Raw genomic sequence first — 21,821 nt, forward strand, 5'->3', positions numbered from 1 at the left:
CCAGACTGGGGCTCTGGTTCCAAGATGGTCAATGTCTGGGATCCCTGGCAGTCATTCAAGGCCTTGTTGTTTGGGCCAAGTTATCCTATGGTTTGAAATGTGCTTTGTGTTAAGTCAACTGTTGTTATATTCTTATGGGTATTTTAGATATCTTTTTTGTCTGCTTCTTTCCTCTTAGCTTTTTAGTTAGAAAACACTGGGATGACCCAGAGGAATGGTATGGGGAGGGAGGTGGAGGGGGGAGCAGTTCAGGATGGAGAACACGTGTACACCCGTGACGGATGCATGTTGATGTATGGCAAAACCAATACAATATTGTACAGTAAAAAAAAATAAATAAATAGATAAAAGAAAAAAAAAAAGAAAACACTGAAACTTCTTGTCTCTAAAGAGAGACTAGAAGAGGTGTTTTCCACTGGTGGGTCAAGCTCACAAGGGTGGAGCCAGCTTTCGTTAAGATGATGACAAGGATAGCATTTATGGAAAGCAAAAAATAAAAGGATAAAATATTGTTTGGTTAATGAAGACAGAGTCAGAGTGGCATCATGTTTCAAGTTGCGTTTTAGCTTTCATATAAGCTTCCAGAAGAGAACAGCAAGTTCTGCTGGGGGACTACTTTTCTCTACAATTTCCCAACAAGTCTAATCTGAAAATCTTGTTTTCTTTCCTTCCTCAATGAATGTTATGTGAATTGTAATTTTTAAAAGGTATCTGTTCTTCATACTGCTCTTAAGTGCTTTGCTCAGTCTTCCTTACAAAACCTGAAAGAATCAAGTTTCGTTCACCCAAACTGTAAACATTAGCCTGCATTGTAATTGTAGATAAAAAGGAGAGTGACCCTCATAGGCTGTCATGTACAGACAACTTCACTTGATATCCCTTTGCCAGCAAAATAATGGCTTATTGTGTTCATTTCAGGGTTCTGGCTCTCAATTGTGATTTAAAAGCTTGACTTTAGGACACACTTTAAATATTATAGATTAAACTATCACCTGGGATCTAGGCTACCAAGAAGTGCTTATGTTAGTTTTAATAACAGTTTCAAGTATAGTCTATGGAAGGATTTTCTTTGAAAAATTGTGAGCAGAGAGATCATTTTAGGAAAATTGAAAAACTTTTCCTTTTTTTCAACTGCCAAGTGTGAAAGAAGCAAAAGATTTAAATTTCTCCGAGAAGGTTTATGTTGTATAAAAGAATGCTTTGAGAAGTTGTGAGATTCTGATATGTACTCTTTTTGAGCAATTGAAACATATCAGTGGGTTCTAATTGGCTGCATCTCCATGTTCACTGTAATCTGTATAGTGGTATTGACCAGTTGATTGGTATGACTCTAATTATTAGTAAACGATTCCATTAGATTAGTGAGTGATTTTTTATCATAAAAATTCTTTTGTTGAAAACAAGGCAATAGACTTTATCTTAACAAGGCAATAACAGCATCATATTAAAGCTGCATAGTTAAATGTTCATTGAATTTGGAATAACAGAATGCCTATTGTTGCAGACGTTTCTTTATTTTCTGAAAGAATCTAAAAGGTGTCAGGTGACCTTCAGCTCTTTTGATTGAGCGCAAGTACTTTGAAAATTGAAAACAAACTTTTCAAGTCTCCCTAAAAGGAAAGAAACATTTACTTCTGTATACATTAAATATTTCCTGGTTCAATTCATAGTTTTTACAATTGGCCAACTTAATGATTAATAAAGCAGATATGTAATAAAATTTTAAGTGCTGATTCAAAACACTCATTCTAGAACTGAAGCCAGACATCTTATAACAAGGAGCAGTAGGTGATTTCAAAAACTAAAAATGCTGAGGAAATAAATTTCCTTCATGAAAAACAAAGGTGCTTTTGAGATGAGAACAGTCATTCAGGAAGTTTTATTAGTGCAGAGTCCTCACGTAATTCAAACAAGGCAATGAGATACAAGGACTTGAACTGAACATAGTAGAATTCCAGTTTGTAATAGAAAATGTAGTGTATTTCCTTTTGTCTTTTCTTTTCCCAAATTCTGTAGCCCATTGTGGAAGATTTGGAGGAGGTGGTTCTTATATTTTCTTAATTATATTCATAAAACTCAGAAAATCATTAGAAGTTCCTACTCTAGAAGCCTAAGGTACATTGGGGATTGCAAAGTATGAGAAATGCATAACATGTAGTTATGTTGTAAAATATTGCCAGTTTTCAAAATCCTTTTTTGGTATTTTCAAAGTAAATTTAAATTTATAGGAAATCTTCCCAGTGGTTGTGAGAGAAGGTTTCTTTAGCAGGAAGAAATAAGATAGACACTTTCATTTAAATTTGGAAGTGATTTTAGAATACTCTAAGAAGGTACTTCGTTTATTACAAATCAATAATATTTTCTCTTTTGACACACTTTTAAGAATATTCATTCAATGTAAGATCACACACAAACATTGCATACAGACTGTTGTTTTAAGTATTAAAATAAATTTATTTTGCTTTGTTTATTATTTAGCAGAACAGATGGTAGTGGTTTGACACAATTCAGTTCTCTATTTCTCTTGTTGTTTTCTTTTGGGGAGAAGAAAAAAAACAGCACAAAAACCAGAGCTTCTTTTCCCACTTTGTCACAGCTGGTTACCAATCAATCTCAATCCACGGTGCAGTGATGATAGCACATGATGTCCAGGGGCCAGATATGATTGGGTTACATTTTTCAGCAATGTTCATATCAGGAAAAGAGAAAAAAAGATATCTTTATAGTGGAGACTGTCAGCACCTGATTGGCCCACTGTCATTAATCAAACCTGGCAACAATGACTGCATTTATACAGGTCTGAGACTGGCATATTTCACAATCAGAATCACCGAATTTCTGTTAGGATTTCCTCACCAGTAAAGTTGTTTCATGGTTGTTTTTTTCTTATTTTTAATTAAAGTCAGAAAATACCTCCTGCATGTTGATCATATCTGAAAACTAGCTCTTTTATACCAAAGTATGCTCTGGTTACTACAAATTTATTCTCCACTATGTGAAGAAGGGGCTTCCCAGGTGGCTCTGTGGTAAAAAAAAAAAAAAAAGAAAAAAAATTTCCAGTGCAGGAGATGGAGGAGACACGGGTTTGATCCTTGGGTTGGGGAGAAGCTTTGGAGAAGGAAATGGCAACCTGCTCCTGCAATCTTGCCTGGGAAACCCATGGACAGAGGAGCCTAGCGGGCTATAGTCGATAGGGTTGCAAAAGAGTCAGATATGACTTAGCGACACAACAGCAGCAATAAGAGCTAATCAGAAAATTGTAGCTACATTAGATTGTTTAATAAGACAATAATTTTAAACTGTATATATTTTGGGAAACACACTTGTGAACCTTCTATGATTACAGTTGGTTTTAGAGTAATACTGAGAAAAAAATATTGATAAAAGTTACTTTCTGTATTGGTTTTGCCATGTATCAAAATGAATCCACCACAGGTATACATGTGGTGGATTCATTTTGATACATGGCAAAACCAATACAATATTGTAAAGTTAAAAAATAAAATAAAAAGAAAAGGGAAAAATAATAAAAATAAAAAACAGTACATTAAAAAAAAAAGTTACTTTCTGGAGTTTTTGAGATACAGAGTCTGATGTAGAAATACACACCTGCCCAAAGCATATGCACTGCTACTGCTGCTGCTGCTGCTAAGTCGCTTCAGTCGTGTCCGACTCTGTGTGACCCCATAGACGGCAGCCCACCAGGCTCTGCCATCCCTGGGATTCTCCAGGCAAGAACACTGGAGTGGGTTGCCATTTCCTTCTCCAGTGCATGAAAGTGAAAAGTGAAAATGAAGTCGCTCAGTCATGTCCAACTCTACCACATGCACACAGAGCAGTAACACACACATCAAATGAGAAAGGTGTGTTGCTTTGTGTTAGAAAAATGAATGGACACTGACGCACAGGACATCGATTTCAATCTATTTATAACTTGAGACCACAATCTCAGTATCTTCTTTTATAAAATGGTGTTTGGAAATAGGCATTTTCTCTAAGTCATTTATTGTTGTGAAATCTTATATGAATCTCTGCTGTAAACTGTAAAGATCTCATTAAACATACGGATCTGTTATTTATAATCATTTATATTAGTAATATTTGCTCTCTAGGGAAAATTAATATTTCCCAGTTATCCAATCAAATAGTGTAAAGCATCGATGAGATTACTATTACCAGAAAGAAATAAAAGAAATAAGGTCACAGTTATTGGACCTGTGGAAATATTTGACATCTAATTGCTTGTGAAACATGTACTTTTAGGAGGCAAATTATGTCTCAGAGACATCATGACCTGTTAGAGAAAGCAGAGACTGGTAGTAGATAGTCATGACAATTTTCCCCCTGACTATAATTGTCTCAATGTGTGTGGCCTTGGGAAAGGAACTTTATCATATTTTGCCTCAGATTGCCTAAATGTAAAAGTAGCAATGAGCTAAATGTTTACCTCTTTCTGGGTTTTGAAGCTACTTACACATAATTTCTTTAAAACCAACCCTCATATATCTTAAATTTTTGGAGGTAAGAGCTGATTTGATCACAACTATACGTTTGTCATTTCTCTGACCTGAGACGCATCTTACTGTGGAAATTGACAAAGGTACCGTGGCATGCTTCAGTCTCCTGGACTGTGGGTATTGTCAGGGTTCAGGCTGCAGACTGGCACATTGTTTCAGTCATGTTGGAAGGAGCAGCACTGTCTCCAGTTGTACAGTTGAATTAGATCCCCATAGGCACTTTTATGAAGATGAAAAAGTGTGTACTTTGGAGGAAGACAGACCTTAAAATCCAAATTTCTATGTAAAAGTGTCAAAATTTTAAATACCAGTTATTTCAATAATTTTAAAACATTAGCAGACCAAAACACACACACACACACACACACACACACACACAACTTGCTTTCATACAGATTTTAGTCCACAAATGAGCACATTGCAATTAGGATTTTACAGTATCTAGTACAAATTTCTGTACTCATACCATGAGGCTTGAAATTCTAGTAACAACTCAATTTTGTGGGAGCAGCTGCCATTTGGGTAGTATATCCTTTTAATTTCCCTCTATAGAATCATTTATCATGACTTTTTAAAAAATGAATCTTTATACTTTCTCTTTGTTGAAAGTTGTAACCACTGTAATATGGTTGATGAAGAATGTGCCAGGAGAGCTAGTATTTAATACAGTCTAAACTTTTGCTACCAATGAATTCCTAGACTCTGAATAGTAAAGTGTTATTTTTATAATCTTAAAATGAGGACATTATACTAGACACAATAACTTTTCAAATTTTCCCTGTGTCTCAGAATTTATAATCTGCTGGTTTCTAGGAATAACCAGGATCCATGTATTCTCTTATTTTTCATAATTAAACATCCTTTCCCCCTCTTATCCTAAAAGTATTTTATTTAAGCTTTAAGAATTCTTCTTTAATATTAATATTTGGGGATTTTTCTAAGTATTTCCATGTTCACAGATTCATATTCTTCATGGTTTTCTAGACATAAATAGTATTTTTTGAAGTTATTATTTTTACACATGAAGAGTTTACACATGAAAAATTGTCACCTTTTCAATTTTTATGTCTGTAATTCCTTTCTTGATATGCAGGGAGTAAAACTGAACATTATATTCCAGATTCCACTATGCCATATTTTATAAAAGTGTAAAAATAAGCTGTATAATTTCTCATTGAAGTTTATATGCCTAAATTGTCTAATTTTCTAAATAGGATATAGTACCTTTATTCCTTACCTACCAAAATTATAAGAATATATTAAAAAGTATATTTAAGAACACCATGCAAATATATTTTATTGTCATTATTTTAATAATACATGTAATTAAAACCACTCTAGTTGCTGAAATAATTTTAATATGCTCAAAAGAATTGAACAAAGCACAAAACTTTACTTGGTTCTCCTGTAGTCCTCACATTTGTTTAAAATAGTCTTCTAGAATTATTTATTTTGGTGCAGAGAGTTTTGTTTTTCATGTTACTAATTTACATACAGAAATTTATAATGATAATATGTAACTCAAATGTCTAGATTCCTGGTCAGGATCTGCTGACTCATTTATTTTAACTCTATCTCCATAGTAGCATTTATGTATTAAGTTTTCTGAGTGTTAACATTTATAATATTTTGTTTGAGTTAACCTACACTTCAGAACTAATTGCTGATACATAAAACTAATAGCATTACTTTGTTCCTTGATATAATGGAGTTCTGTATTTCATGTTAATTTACCTTTTAGTTTACTAATAACCATGCTATGAAAGAACTACTGAAGAATTTTAAGCATTTGTTGGATGGTTCATGATACACTCAATAAGCATTCATTGAGCATATCCAAGATGTCAGGTGCTACTTGCTGGGCTTCGGGGTATATGGTTTGGAACAAGAGAGAACCAGTTATTGTTCTCATGGAGTATACGTGCTCTTGAAAACTAGGAAGACAATAAACAAGCAAGCAAATGCTTGATAGAGGTATATTCTGTGAAGATAAAAAGTATTAAATGTAACAAAAATATGAAAACAAAGAATAAAAACAACTAAAAATAATTTGAGAAAGTAACTGATGAGCAGAGAACTACTTTACATTGTTTGGACAGGAAGACATCTTTGAGTGGATATCTGGGCTATCTTGAAAGTCAAGAATGATCAGCAATGAACACTGCAGGGGAAGGGCATTCCCTGAAATTATAAGAGAAGTACAGAGAGACAGTGATAACTAGGCAGTTATGTTAAGCAAAGGGAAAAAGTCCACGTGGTTAGAAGAAAGTGAGCAAGAAGTTGGATAGATCATCATCAGAAAGTCTCGAAAACCAGAGTCTGCTCTTAAACACTTGGTTATGCTCTTGGATGCTAAAAGCTCTATGTTGGGACTGTGGCTGTAGCAGTGAGTGAAGCAGACAGGATCTCACCTTTATCAGAATTTGGTTTATCAAAATAGACAATACAAAATGTGAGCAAGTGCAAAATGATTGGTGTAGCAATCTTTTTGTTTGTTTGTTTGTTCTCTGGGGGTTGGTGGTGGGTTTTTGTTTGTTTTGTTTTGAAGAGGGAATAATCATAGTTCCTAGTGAGGTAATGGATAGCTTCAAACAAGAGTGATGGATAATGGCTTCTCTCATGACTTATGACATTGTAAATCAGTGAAAGTTTAACCCAAAACATGCAGATAGAAAAGGAACCACTACGATTGGAGGATGGAGGCTGAAGGAGCAAGGATTGTTGAGTTTAGTTGTCATGCTTGGCTCATAAACATTGCTGTTCATAGACAGAACTTTTATTAGGTCCATGCCTCAACTTGAAAATCATGATAAACTGGTTTATTCTTTTAGCTGAAGCTGGAAGTAGAAAAAAATCTAATTATAATAGTCTTCATTGAAAGCCTAAAATGTTTCTTGGTCCTTAAAGCAATAGCAAGTCAGTTAGTTGTGATCATCTAGAACCAATTAAAGTAATATTTTGGAAGTATAGCTTTAACAGTGTGGTGTGTATGGGAAACACAGTCAGTGTGATCAACTAGAAGCTATTGCAAAATTGTGTGTGTGAAATAACAAAGACCATCAGTGAAAATCAAGAAGAAAAATCAGATATGAAAAGAATGTAAAGATACCTTCTTTATTTGAATAATTTCTTTGAATCTAATAAGAGTATATTCATATGCAACCCCTTAAAAATTCATGTTAAAATTTTTTAGAGTTTTTTTCTGAACTAGAATGTCAGTGTACTTGTTAAAGAATAGAAGTGTGACAGTGCTGCTGCTGCTGTTGCTAAGTCGCTTCAGTCGTGTCCGACTCTGTGCGACCCCATAGACGGCAGCCCACCAGGCTCCCCTGTGCCTGGGATTCTCCAGGCAAGAACACTGGAGTGGGTTGCCATTTCCTTCTCCAATGCATGAAAGTGAAAAGTGAAAGTGAAGTCGCTCAGTCGTGTCCAACTCTTCACGACCCCATGGACTGCAGCCTACCAGGCTCCTCTGTCCATGGGATTTTCCAGGCAAGAGTACTGGAGTGGGTTGCCACTGCCTTCTCCAAGTGTGACCATAAATGTTTGTTAAAGAGCTGAGGGTGTGCATTTCCAGAAATCACTCGAAGTCATGTTGATGTTTTAAATGTTAATGCTGCTAATTTAAAAAATTATTCTTAATCATTTTAGCCAAAGTCCCTTTTGTCAGTTTGCCAACAAATAAGAGGATTTTCTTCTTTAATATATTTCAGCTCTATTATATTCACAGTGCCTAAAAATAAATCATATATTTGAAGGTAGTGTAACTTACAAAATATAACTCACCAAGAAACTGAAACACACACTAATATTATATTAAGATCTATCAGAAAAAGCCAAAGTATTAATAGTGCTGTTTTTAGTGATGGTTTTGATGCAGAGTTGTATAGACACCTAAATTATAGTAATTGATAATCAAACAGCTAGAGATCAGATATGAAATTATTGATCCTATTAGCAATACCTTTAATCAAAGTAGTTATACTTGATGACTGAATGTTGTGTGTGTGTGTGTTTTATTTTAGGTAAAATACAGTATAAAAGAGAAAAATGAAGGTGAATACTAAGTGTTGTCTAAATGCAACCAATGTTTTTGAATAAAGCCAATCCATATTCTACACAGGTATGACATCAAAGATGATTACACACTGAGAATTAAAAAGGCAATGAGTACAGATGAAGGCACCTATATGTGTATTGCGGAGAATCGGGTTGGAAAAGTAGAAGCTTCTGCTACCCTTACAGTCCGAGGTAAGAGACTTAAGATGTGAAATATAATTGAACTAGCAGACTAATATTTGGTTAAATTGGTAAGCGAACTCATAATCAAAATAATAGCTTGCCCTGTTTTATTAGTACATAAAATGCCTGGATTTTGTGTCCTCTCCATTTTTAATTGAAATAAAATTACTTTCAAATTTGGATTTGAAAGGATGTGCATTTGAAGTGATTAATTTTTATTTAATAAATAACAGCTAACAGTTTAAAATTAAATCTGAAAAATAAAAAGATGTACACTAATCTTTTTTGTTTCCATTGTTTTGATCTAATTACAGCTTTTAAATGTCACTAGTTTCAAAGATACTCAGTTTTCTGTTTACTAGATTGTCACTTTATACTAGGACACAATTTTCTTGAAATTCTTTTTCATTTCAACATTCAAAAAGCAATCTGAAAAAAAAAAAAAAAAAAAAAAACTAGCACTGCTTCCAAAGGTGGAAAATGGATACAAAGGAACTCCCACGTTGAGGAAATCTGATTTAGAGAGTGATTTGTGAAGTCCGTTGGCCTTAAATAATTGAAATAGTCAGTGCTGCTCCTGTATTAGCTTTCACTTTCTGGGTGTCATGCACTTTCTCAGTCATGGAATAATTTCCATTTATAGACTCCCTGCCATTGCTTATAAGGGAAAGAAAGCATTACTTAACCCTTCAGTGAGCTAGAATGAATTAAGTGTCTTCCTGGTGGTGCTTGTTGATCCACAGGAGTAAATTGTATAGCCCAAGGTACCAAATAGTATGTGTGCACACTTACCTTTGCCAAATAGATTATTACCCATGGCATTGTGTACACTCACGGGACTTAACAGAGATCGGCAAGTACATCCATTGCTCAGTCTTTGAGCCTTTCATCCCTCAGCTGATGCCTCCTCCTCCCATCACTCTCGATAAAGAAGTTTGACTGCAAGTTTACATCCATGTCTCAGTTGTATTTCACTTTGTCTAGTCAGACCTCAGCCTTGTGCAGTTTTACTTGCAGTTTACACAAGTTTAGGTGAAAGGCTTGGAAGAATTTGGATTGGCAAGAAGTATGTGAGGGATTCTCAGACTGGTCTTCTATCTGGTAAGAAAAATGATTTTTGCATGATGTATAATTTGGGCTTCCCTTGCGGCTCAGATGGTAAAGAATCTGCTGGCAATGCAGGAGACCCAGGTTCAATCCTTGGGTCGGGAAGATCCCCTGGAGGAGGAAATGGTAACCCACTCCAGTATTCTTGCCTGGAAAATTCCATGGACAGAGGAGCCAGGGGTCGCAGAGAGTCAGGCATGACTGAGCAACTAACACACATTATTTGGGCATCATATCATTTAAAAAAAAAAAAAAACTTATCTTCCTCCAGGTAATTATTAGGAGACATTCTGAATGTTTAGATGATTCTGGATACCTAGAAAAATATTGGTGATTTCCAAACTTCTTAATCACTCTGTTCCTCTTCCACTTAATTCATTTTCCTCCTTCCAGACATTCTAGGTTGGACTTAGATGCAGAATAAATTTAAACAAAATTGGCAAGCCAGTTGCTTAAAAATATTTTCATTTCTTTAAAAAGCTATGATCATACACCAATTGAATATATATATATGCTGATAATATATGAGCAAAATCTGAAAGCCTTTGTAAGCCTCTTCACTATGGTTAATCTACATTTTCTGGTAGATTATATATATATGTATATATATTTGTTTGCTTTTATCTAGTCAGCCCTTTGCAAAAGCAATTCACCTGACCATATTTCCCCTGAAGTTTGTTTGTTTACTTTTTCTGAAGTAAGTGGAAAAAATAAACAACTCACCAAGAAATGTTCTAGTCAAAAAATATTTGCTGACCAAACAAATGGTGAGAAATGTGAGGAGTTGTTTGATTATAGAAGCAAGAGGGTTCCTTTTACACTTGAATGCTTGGATGAATGAGATTTGAAGTGGTTTGTTTGCTTTAAGATACTTCCCCAGCTAATTATTTTCATAATTTGTTGAAAGTTTCAGGTTTACTATTTCATTTAGCAAAGCATGCTCCTCCTCAATGGATGTTTGAAGCTAATGTACAAAACAAATAGAAAGAGTTGTTTGTTCTCAATAGGACTTTTTTTTAAAAGCAGCAAACCTTAATGATCTCTCCCCTGATGTGTGTCCTAAGGATGCATGAGAGAGTTTAATCTATTTGGTATTTATTTTCATCTGACTAATGTGTCAAAAACAGGGTTAAAGAATAAAAATCCCCATAATGTAATAGACTGTGGAGTAAAAATTGTTTAAAAACATTAGGAAAAGCGGTTGGGATTTCTCATGCTAAGAGGTTAACAGGAAAAAAAAAAAAAAACATTATCTGCAGCTTAGTATTTTACACTCATTTTTCCATGCACGTAAATGAAATGTCCAACCCTTCCCTGGATTGTTTTATCAGAACAGGGTCAACTGACTAAAGAGGGCCACATCCATTTTCATCCATTTAACGCAAGGACACAGTTTAGTATAATTTGCTGATTTTGAAAACATCCACTGCTGTCCCCCCCCCCCCACCCCAGGATGAAATGTTGCTTTGTGACAAAGACAGTAAGTTTTATTGTGATGTTTCTGCTGAAATTTTATCATGATATTTACTTTATCCAATTTTGGAAAAGAAAAGGAAAGAAAGAAAGAAAGTTTTACAATCAAAATTTTAAACAGACTTACTCAGTTGTTTTCCACTTCAGAAATATGGTGAAAATAGACTATAAAATTAAACATAATAGCAAGTAGTTCTCTTTGCTGACTGGACAAACATAAAATTGGAAAAATATTTCTAGACAACAGTAAGCCTCCTGATATTTATATTCTTACCAAGTAGTTCATGGTCTGATAGAACATTTTAACGTGGCTCCAAAATAAGTGAACACAACCTGCATATTTGTAAACACGTTTTTCCCATTTTTTTAATTGCTTAAATTGGCTTCGCCTAAACAAGGCTTATTAGGAAAACTTGAACAATTTCAAAAACTATTTCTAGAGCAATAAAGTTCTAATTTTCTTGGAATTACCTGAGACTAAATGAAACAGAAATGTATTTTCTTTCTTTAAAACATGATTTCTTACCATTTCTTTTTTCTTTTCTCTCTTTAGACTCAAAATGGCTTTTTGTTTCTAAAGGAAACATTATGTTTCAGATTCAAAAGTGGCACCTGAAAAAAAAAATTCAAAAATTAGAAACTAAGTTCATTTTCTACTACACATTTGCAAAACTTAGAACTCTTATTCATTAGAATAAGGCACAAATTTTTTTTTTCTTTTTTAACTTTACAATATTGTATTGGTTTTGCCATATATCAACATGAATCCTGTATACGAGACAGCAAAAGAGTCACTGATGTATAGAACAGTCTTTTGGCACAAATTTATTATGTTAGTCTGTTGTGTTCTTAGTTGTTACTGTTGTGTGACCCTCCAAAAAAAGAAAGAAATTATTGTGTATAGTTCAGCTTACTTTCTTCCTCTTGCTGTAGTAAATCCTCTATAGACTCTAGGACATGCTAAGAGTTTCACCAAGCTGAACTTTTACCAAGCTGAATTTTCATTCGGTTGCTATAATTGCTTTATTCTTCTTTGAATGGTCTTCCCCCCTTTAATTGTGAATAATATCCTAAGACCATGAATCTTATAGAGACAAAGTTCCAGAACAGTTTCAAAGATTCCACAGAGCTAGAATTGTGATGTATTTGTCGAGTGAGTGAATGAATGTCTGTAGATATGGTTTCAATGGCTGTATCTGTCTCACCATGCCGAAGAAGAAATCAAGACAAAACTACTCATAAGTTTGAGGGTTACATTGTGTTTGCACTAGAGCTTTGTCCACTGGGATATGAGTGAAGCACTTGTTTGTTGAATAAATTTATATTTTGAAATGTAAGTTTTCATAAAAGTTCAAATGCTACTAAATTGATTTCTTCTTCCTTTGAATAATGGGGCCATATGTTTTATATTTGTCTATTGCTTTTATACAAAGTGGTTTACTATCTAAATTGACTTGGCAATATTCTTTTTACAGAAAGTATTATTAAGCCCATGTGTGTCTCTTTCAATTTCTGTGCATTTATAAAAGGGGTAGCCTATTTCAACTGATTTTAGTGATTGAAAGTTATGGAATAATAAAAAATAATAATTTGTTGAAGCAGCAGTTTGAAAGCCATTCTCTGTGTGAACAAGAATCAATTTGTCAGTCATTGTTTCCTGCCCTCTGCCAAAAAAAGAAAAGAGCTTAACAGTGGTTGCAGAGCTCCTCAGTTGAAATCTCTAAGGATGTTCCAACCTATTTGTTATATTTTCATCCACCCTGTCCACGGATGAAAAGTGATGTGATCTTAACTTATTACTGGCTGAAAAGCAGCGTCAGGGGCTTTTTCTGTAGTCCCTGTAATGGTTCTGACTAACCATGCTTAAAATCCAATTGCTATTTAAATCAGACAGTGAGGCCTTCTTTTATTGACATGACATTTGCTAGTCTGTGACTTGAATAGTTATATTCATCAGGTTCTTAACTTTGGGATAACACAGGCTGTTTAAAAAGATCTTTGACATAATAACTGTAGTAAGTGATGATGATGGTAAGACCTCATGTATAATATCTGTCAAATTGCTTAGAGTTAATCTCGGCACACAAAGTAATTGTTGTCTTAGACTTGTATTTATAATGTTCAGGTTTTATCAAGCTAGGACATCCTGTTCATACTTGAATAATGACACTAGAAATCACCCTACTGTCCATACTTAAATGTAACATTACACATCATGCATTCTGATAATTTTCTTTTCTTTCTTTTTTTTTTAATTTCTTTTTTATGTTTTCACCACACCATTGTAATGTCTACAGCTCGCCCTGTGGGTAAGTAGCCATCCTTCTATCCATTTCGCATGGCTTTGTATAATGCTTCATAGCTCATACATATTAGGATATGACAGATTGAAATACATGTGTTCACCCCTGTTAAAATATTACCTGAAGGACTGTCTGCTGTAAAAGTTGCTTCTGACTTTTTCATCACTTTACTAAGCCATGTAGTTACTTTTTACTACTCTGCAATTAATAGGTAAAATTTTCATGTAAAAGAAAATGTTAATGGTGAATATTATATACTGCTAACTTTTCTTGAGAAAATTATACTTCAGTTTTCCTGCGTGAGTCAAATCATTATGTTTGATATTTGTTAAGATGAAAGATTATGAACTAGATTAAGAAGTTTTATTATTTTATGCACATATATTTTAAGCTGCTTGGAGTCTCCGCTTTGTAAGGGTTATTTTTTACTGCTGCACACTTTTATCTGCATGCCACTTAAACAAACGTTAGTAGAATGCTTCAAGTTATTGTAAGTCGATGCTTACACCTAGAAGAAAAGGGACTGATGATCTGTGTTCTTTGGCATGAAAAATTGTTTGACTATATCATTCTTCATTTGGCTTTGCAAAACTGAAATTAACAGCTTGTGCTTGCATTAATTTAAGTGGTAATTATTTTTAAACAGATAAAATATTTTTTAATAAACTTTCTGCATTTCTCTTAAAGTTTAGCTTAACCTATCAAGAAATGTGTTTGAATAAAAGAAATCTTGGTAATTGTGTTAAAAGTAAATAGATAGATATATGCTTAAATGGATTGCTTCTTTAATGTACCAAGAGGTGCTTTAATAAGTTTTTCAATTTGACAGAGCTATATAACTTGGTCACCCAACTTCAAAAGCTTCGTTAATATACTGGCTTGACATTATTAACATTTGGTATGTAGTCATCCAGATTCATAACCTTTTTCCCCCATTGGTTGAAACATTCACAGACATTATTGTTATGTAATATCTTCTTATATAGATAGCAAATACAGTAAAGAGAACTTTGGCGTCCTAATCTGAATTTCTTTTCTGCTATTTCCAAGCAGTACTTCATTTGTCAGTTATTCAACATTCCTAATCCCCAGTCACTTCCTGTATAAAATTGAGAGAAAAGTCCTTACTTATCAGAACTAATGTAGGAATAAATTGAATTCAAGATTGACCATATATGTAGAAAGTTTTGTATGTCAACATTGGTTAACACATTTCTATTTTCTGAGACATATTATTTCACATTTCAGTATTTCTGGAATATACTTATGGCTTATCATTAATTTCAACATAAACCGTAGACATTTTTTCCTTAAAACACCATTTAATTGATCATACTTTTTACAACTGATGCTTTTAGAAGGTTAAGGAATATATTATAGTTTTTGCATTTGTAAGAATTCATATTGATAAGTTTACATATTTATGGTATGACATCAAAAATTAAGAAGTGGGAAAGAATAAAATAATAACCTTGCAAATTAACAGGAAAAATCACATTAAATTATAGATCTTTGTATATAAAAATTTTATGCCAATAAACCATGACCACTTGATCTATATTATTTTGCAAGTTCCCAAAACATAGAACAATATGTTAATAATTTTCAGTATATAAAAACTCTTGAATAAAAATACATTGATTAGAAAATATGATGTATGCAGGGTATTAGATGTATTTGTAACCTACAAAGCAATTCAAAATTTATTTCTGTTTTTATTCTTTTTCAAAATGATTTCTTTTTTTTTTTTTTAAACCTGAAACACTGTATTAGTTTTGCCAAACATCAAAACGAATCAAAATGATTTCTTAAATTCCCATTGGACAGGAACTAAAGAATAGCTTCTTGACACATTGTACTTTATTCTGGGAAAGTCTGTCATTTCATAAATCTTTCTTGAATGACATGACAGTGTTCAGAGATATGAAGAACTATACTTTAAACTTGACAACTACTATTAATTTGGGAAACTGAATGTTTGATATGCTTTTATTGGATCACCAAAGAAGACTGATAATGAGGAAATTATTTGCTTTTTCTTTGCATCAATTTTTTACATCAATTTTAATTCAGGAATTATAGATATGGCAACTTTTATTGTAAGGTTAGAAGATACAAATGAAGTAAAATCTTGAATTAAACATTCAGATGCTAGAAAACTACATTATTAATATTTGTTAATAGACTAAATGTCTTTTAACTTTGAAACTCTTAGCAGTAGCATAAACAGTGTTCTACAAAGTAGAAACCACAGAAAGCAGAGGAAAATCCATCTTCGATGCTAGTATAAACTATGTGAAAAAATATGTACCAAATGTATAAGATTTAGAGAAAATTCAGTGGGTAGTTCCTATCTAAAGCTTTTAAAAGAAAATTAGAAATATATGCAGATTCTGGAATACTTATAGATTCAGAAATCAATCATTACATTCCATACCAGATGAAGCTTGGTAGTCTGTGGGGAAAGCCCTTTTAGAAATCATTGTAAAGTTCCACACTGGATAACTCTTATAAGCTGCATTGGAAACTCTATGCAATTTACAGTGGGAATAAACACCTTCTTTGCTGTACTTTTGAGAGGATGAGAAACACTCTTGAGTTTGAGGATCTTCAATGTGAAAAATCTTACTCAAAGCAAACAATCACATAAGTGCCAACCGAAGAAAGTGCTCTCGGATTTCACTTCTCATGCGCATTGCCATCGACACCTCCAAGAGTCCTGGACTCATGCGCATTGTCATCGACACCTCCAAGAGTCCTGGAATCTAGCTTCCTTAGTTATCTTTCCCACAGAATCTTGACAAATGACACTTTAGTCATTAAAAATCCACCAGCCCATTCTGTGATGTTGACTTTTCCCTGTCCCAACGGCATTTTTTATATGAAAAGCAAAAGTACATCCTAGGGCATAGTTAAGTCTGAATGTTGAAATATTCATTTGTTTGTTTGGAAAACTCTTATGATGAGGGAACTAACAGAAGAAAAGGTTCTAAATAGGGATAAATATCTTGCTTCCTATGCCCATCTGTCTTATTTTCTATTGGAAGTCTTTCCCAAGCTTAAAAATAAAAAAGAACATCTATTTTGGAGATGGGCAACACATTTTTTTCCTAGCAGCAACTCAAAACATGATGAGTAATTTGGAAAAGAACTGTCAAATCTACCAGCTGCCTTGCATGTGATGGTGAGGCCTGCTTCGTTTTGTGTCTTATGTACCATCTGCTACATACTGATTGCCTCCAGTATGGAAACGGAAAGCTGGGTATATCAGGTGAAACTCATTTCACATCAAAAACAAATTGACAATACACAACATTATAGAAACTTCCAATTATTTCCTAGTTTACTAACTCAAAAGTATGTTTATTTCTATAGAATATAATTGGCCACACAGGAGTGTGTAAGTATAGAGGCATGTCAACGTTTCTGGCAAAATTCCCATCTTTTATTATTATTATTTTAAAGATGCAGTCACTGTTTAAACAGAAATCTATCGAGACATATTTTTTCAATCTTTGTTTAAACACAAAAATTAACATAACCTCATTTTAGAAAGTTCTGTTTCAAGTTGAAGTGGAGTTTTTTCTTTCCTATAACATGCTCTGAAGCATTTTATTGAGGCCACTAAAAGGTCCAATAAAAAGTGAGTGCCTGGAAAAATTCATTTAGAAAATATTATGCTATAAAGCAGATACTACTTTAAAAATAATGCAACTGGTTTTTCAACACCTCCACCCTCCACCCCACCTTGAAATTTGGAAAACTATGTGCTGGATATAATTTAACTTAATAATGGAAATATTACAGTTTTGTTTTTTTTTAAATCAGTAACTAGATAGATACTATATATGAATCCTCTCATGTCAAGGTCAGCTTTTCTGCAAAAGACCTCCTAAGCATCTCTTAGGAGGAAACCTCTGGTGGCTCAGAGGTTAAAGTGTCTGCCTGGAATGCGGGAGACCTGGGTTTGATCCCTGGGTCGGAAAATCCCCTGGAGAAGGAAATGGCAATCCACTCCAGTACTCTTGCCTGGAGAATCCCATGGAGGGATGAGCCTGGTAGGCTACAGTCCATGGGGTCGCAAAGAGTCAGACATGACTGAAAGACTTCACTTTCTTTCTTTCTTTCTATACTTGTATTCTCTGCAGCCTTTCTTCTTTGGACAAGCTGTTACCCCAAGACCTGAAGTGATCATCTCTCTCCTAGGAGCCCTTAATGTTTCCTGCACCTGGCACTAATTAGCTACTTTATGCAGACTCCCATTTAATTTTTATTAAGTATCACATTTTTCATGGCTCCATATGTTTTGATTAAATAGTAGGTTAAAAATGCATTCAATTGTGTATATTCTAACAGTGTTCCCATGATGTGAAACATTTAAAATATCTTTAGCTAATGCTAATTTTTAAAGTGAAAAATCAAGTCCTGGTTACTTCTCATGCTTGGTTGGTGTTAACCACTGACTTGATTCTTTTGGAAGCATCTTTTGTGTTTGACAATGTCTGTTCAATGCCTCTAATTTGAAGGGTAGGTATAAATTTATTGAGTCATTTTTTTTCTCAGACTTTCAATTGTCTTCATATTGAATAATTCTGTAGTGAAATTCAAGGTTCACAAAATATTTTTATCCTCAGTGGGATACCCTTTTATGAATACTAATATGAATATCAATATATTCCCTTCTTTCAGTAACTTTGCTGGGTTATACCTTGAGCCTGATCACCTGTGTCTAATATTCCTAGAACAGCACAACCCCTTAAATCTACAGATTCATGTTTTAATTTACTCTATTTAAATATGATTTCTTCTGTTTTATCTCTGGGTATTTTTCCTTTCTCAGTACTTTTCCTCAAATACATCAGTTATATTGGCTTTCCTTTGTCTCAATTCCATATTTGTTAACTTATCTATAATAATTTTGACATCATCATTTTTCATATTGTTTGATTTCTTAATGCCTATATCACCTTCATTTTTCAGTTGCAGTTATCATTTTCCTATTTCTCAATTATATGTCTTTAACTTTTGTTAATTTCCTTGGTAAGCTTGAACAAAGCATTCTTCACTTGTCTTTTAGCCCCATAACCTCTTTTTTTGAGATTTTTGTTTGTGTCTTTTTTTTAAGAGTGACCCTGTTGTATATAATTCTATTTAGACTATAAACAGCTATTTATTCTAAAGTATTTCTCTGTTCCCTTATGTTATATTTGGAAGATATAGATATTTTATCTCCCTTTGACTAATGATTATGTTATTTTCTGTCATGCCTTAAAGAAGTAATTAGTTAATATAAGTTTATTGTTTTATTTAGTTTTGCATAAATCCTCTTTTAGTCCCTATTTGATTAACCATCTAGTTAATGGCTAAAAACTAGAGTTTGCATGTTTGGAGAAGAGAAAGTGAAAAGTATCAGGGTCATTCAGTAACCTCTACTTAGACTCTTATCTTGAATATTTTCTCAAAAACATGTTACTTTCCTCTTGGTATGCTAATGATTTTAGTAATACAGAACAGACCACTTTAGGTTACCAGCTCCCTATATTCTATATAAAACCCTCTTCATCTTCCTTCATACTTCCTGCTTTGTAATGAATTGCTTTTTAGGCATACTAGTTTTTCCACAGCTATGTAACAAGTGCCCACAGATTGAGGGACTTAAACAGCACCCTTTTTAAAAAATTTATTGATTTTAATTTGAGGCTAGTTACCTTACAATATTGTGGTGGTTTTTGCCATACATTGACATGAATCAGCCATGGGTGTACATGTGTCCCCTTGTCCTGAACCCCCTTCCACTTCCCTCCTCATCCCATCCCTCTAGGTTGCCCCAGTGCACCAGCTTTGAGGACCCTGCTTCACGCATCATATTTGGATTGGTCATCTATTTAACATATGCTAATATACATGTTTCAATGCTATTCTCTCAAATCATCCCAACCTTGCCTTCTCCCACAGAGTCCAAAAGTCTGTTCTTTACATCTGTCTCTTTTGCTGTCTGTCATTTAGGGTAGTTATTACCATCTTTCTCAATCCCATATATATGTGTTAGTATACTGTATTGGTGTTTTTCTTTCTGACTCACTTCATTCTGTATAATAGGCTCCAGTTTCATCCACCTTATTTAGAACTGACTCAAATGTATTCTTTTTTATAGCTGAGTAATACTCCATTGTGTATATGTACCACAGCTTTCTTATCCATTCATCTGCTGATGGACATCTAGGTTGCTTCCATGTCCCGGCTATTGTCAACAGTGCTGTGATGAACACTGGGGTACACGTGTCTCTTTCCCTTCTGGTTTCCTCAGTGTGTATGCCCAGCAGTGGGATTGCTGGGTCGTATGACAGTTCTATTTCCAGTTTTTTAAGGAATCTCCACACTGTTCTCCATAGTGGCTGTACTAGTTTGCATTCCCACCAACAGTGTAAGAGGGTTCCCTTTTCTCCACACCCTCTCCAGCACTGTTTGTAGACTTTTTGATGGCAGCCATTCTGACCAGTGTGAGATGGTGGTATCTCATAGTGGTTTTGATTTGCATTTCTCTGATAATAAGTGATGTTGAGCATCTTTTCATGTGTTTGTTAGGCATCTGTATGTCTTCTTTGGAAAATGTCTGTTAAGTTCTTTGGCCCATTTTTTGACTGGGCCATTTATTTTTCTGGTATTGAGCTGTATGAGCTGCTTTTATATTTTGGAGATTAATTCTTTGTCAGTTTCTTTTGCTATTATTTTTTCCCATTCTGAAGACTGTCTTTTCACCTTGCTTATACTTTCCTTCATTGTGCAAAAGCTTTTAAGTTTAATTAGGTCCCATTTGTTTATTTTTGCTTTTATTTCCATTACTCTGGGAGGTGGGTCATAGAGGCACTTGCTGTGATTTATGTCAGAGAGTGTTTTGCCTATGTTTTCCTCTAGGAGTTTTATAGTTTCTGGTCTTAAGTTTAGACCTTTAATCCATTTTGATTTTATTTTTGTGTATGGTGTTATAAAGTGTTCTAGTTTCATTCCTTTACAAGTGGTTGACCAGTTTTCCCAGCACAACTTGTTAAAGAGATTGTCTTTTCTCCATTGTATATTCTTGCCTCCTTTGTCAAAGAGAAGGTATCCATAGGTGCATAGATTTATCTCTGGGCTTTCTATTTTGTTCCATTAATCTATATTTCTGTCTTTAAACAGCACCCATTTTTTAGGCCACAGTTTTGTAGCTCAGAAGTCCAATCAGGCTCAACTCAGTCCTCTTCTTAGCACCTCATAGGCCAGGTCAAGATGTTGATCAGGCTGAGCACTTCTCTGGAGACTCTCCAGAAGAATCCACTTCAGAATTCATGGAGGTTGTTGGCAGTATTAAGTTCTTTGTAGCTGTAGCATCGATATCACCATTTTCTTGTGTGCTGCCAGCCAGAAGCTGCTCGCAGTTTGCTTGCTAACCTTTGTACGTGGTTACCACAGCCTTCAAAGTCATCAGTGACCCCTTGAATCCTTCAAGGGCTATGCTTACCTCTCACTTCTTGGTCTGCTATCAGCTGTAGAAAATCCCCTGATTGAAAGGTCTTTTGTGATTGGGTTACACCCCTAAATTAACCTTAAGGTCCCTAAGACCAATCTTAAGGTCGACTGATTAGTGACCTTAATTACATCTACAAAATCCCTTTTGTCACATAACAATCATGGATGTAACTTCAGGAAGTGAAGGTAATGGGGGCCACCTTAAACTTTCCCTATCCATAATCGACTGGGCCTTTTTTTCCTACAGTGCCTTCTCTCCTGACTTGTGAATTTTAGTTGGTTAACTTTGAAGTCATCTCTCATATTTCTTAAGTCTCCTTCTTAACTCCCAATCTCCTTTTCCCTATCAAGGGATGATGGAATGGGCTCTTGCAGTGTTGACAGATACTTCTTGTGAAATTGGTATTGATAAAGGATTGTGGATTGAGTCTAGTTATTGTTCATTTTCTGTCCTCATTTTCCTCCAGATTCAACCATGATTGGCAAGAGGACTTCATAATTTGTGGTTTGGAGTTATGGTAGTTTTTCCGTATTATTCATTTCTTTTGTTGCATTTAATAAAGGAAGGTGGAGCAAAAAGCCTTTATTTCATTCAGTTCAGTTCAATTAGTCACTCAGTCGTGTCTGACTCTTTGCAACCCCATGAATTGCAGCACGCCAGGCCTCCCTGTCT

At 34.3% G+C, this 21,821-nt stretch overlaps 1 protein-coding gene across 9 annotated transcripts in view; it reads left to right on the plus strand.

Annotated features, from left to right (window-relative positions):
- The window catches only part of ROBO2 (roundabout guidance receptor 2), a 663,217-nt gene that overhangs the window by 505,616 nt on the left and 135,780 nt on the right, over positions 1–21,821 (plus strand). For 6 of the 9 annotated variants that reach the window (XM_044940048.2, XM_044940051.2, XM_044940065.2 and 3 more), the window contains 2 exons: positions 8,641–8,768; positions 13,637–13,648. In XM_044940048.2, coding sequence (XP_044795983.2) covers positions 8,641–8,768; positions 13,637–13,648 — 140 coding nt within the window. The remainder of the gene's footprint in view (positions 1–8,640; positions 8,769–13,636; positions 13,649–21,821) is intronic. The other 3 variants (XM_044940052.2, XM_044940063.2, XM_044940069.2) reach the window with 1 other exon arrangement.

The sequence above is a fragment of the Bubalus bubalis genome, chromosome 1, assembly GCF_019923935.1.
Source record: "Bubalus bubalis isolate 160015118507 breed Murrah chromosome 1, NDDB_SH_1, whole genome shotgun sequence".
NCBI lineage: Eukaryota > Metazoa > Chordata > Mammalia > Artiodactyla > Bovidae > Bubalus > Bubalus bubalis.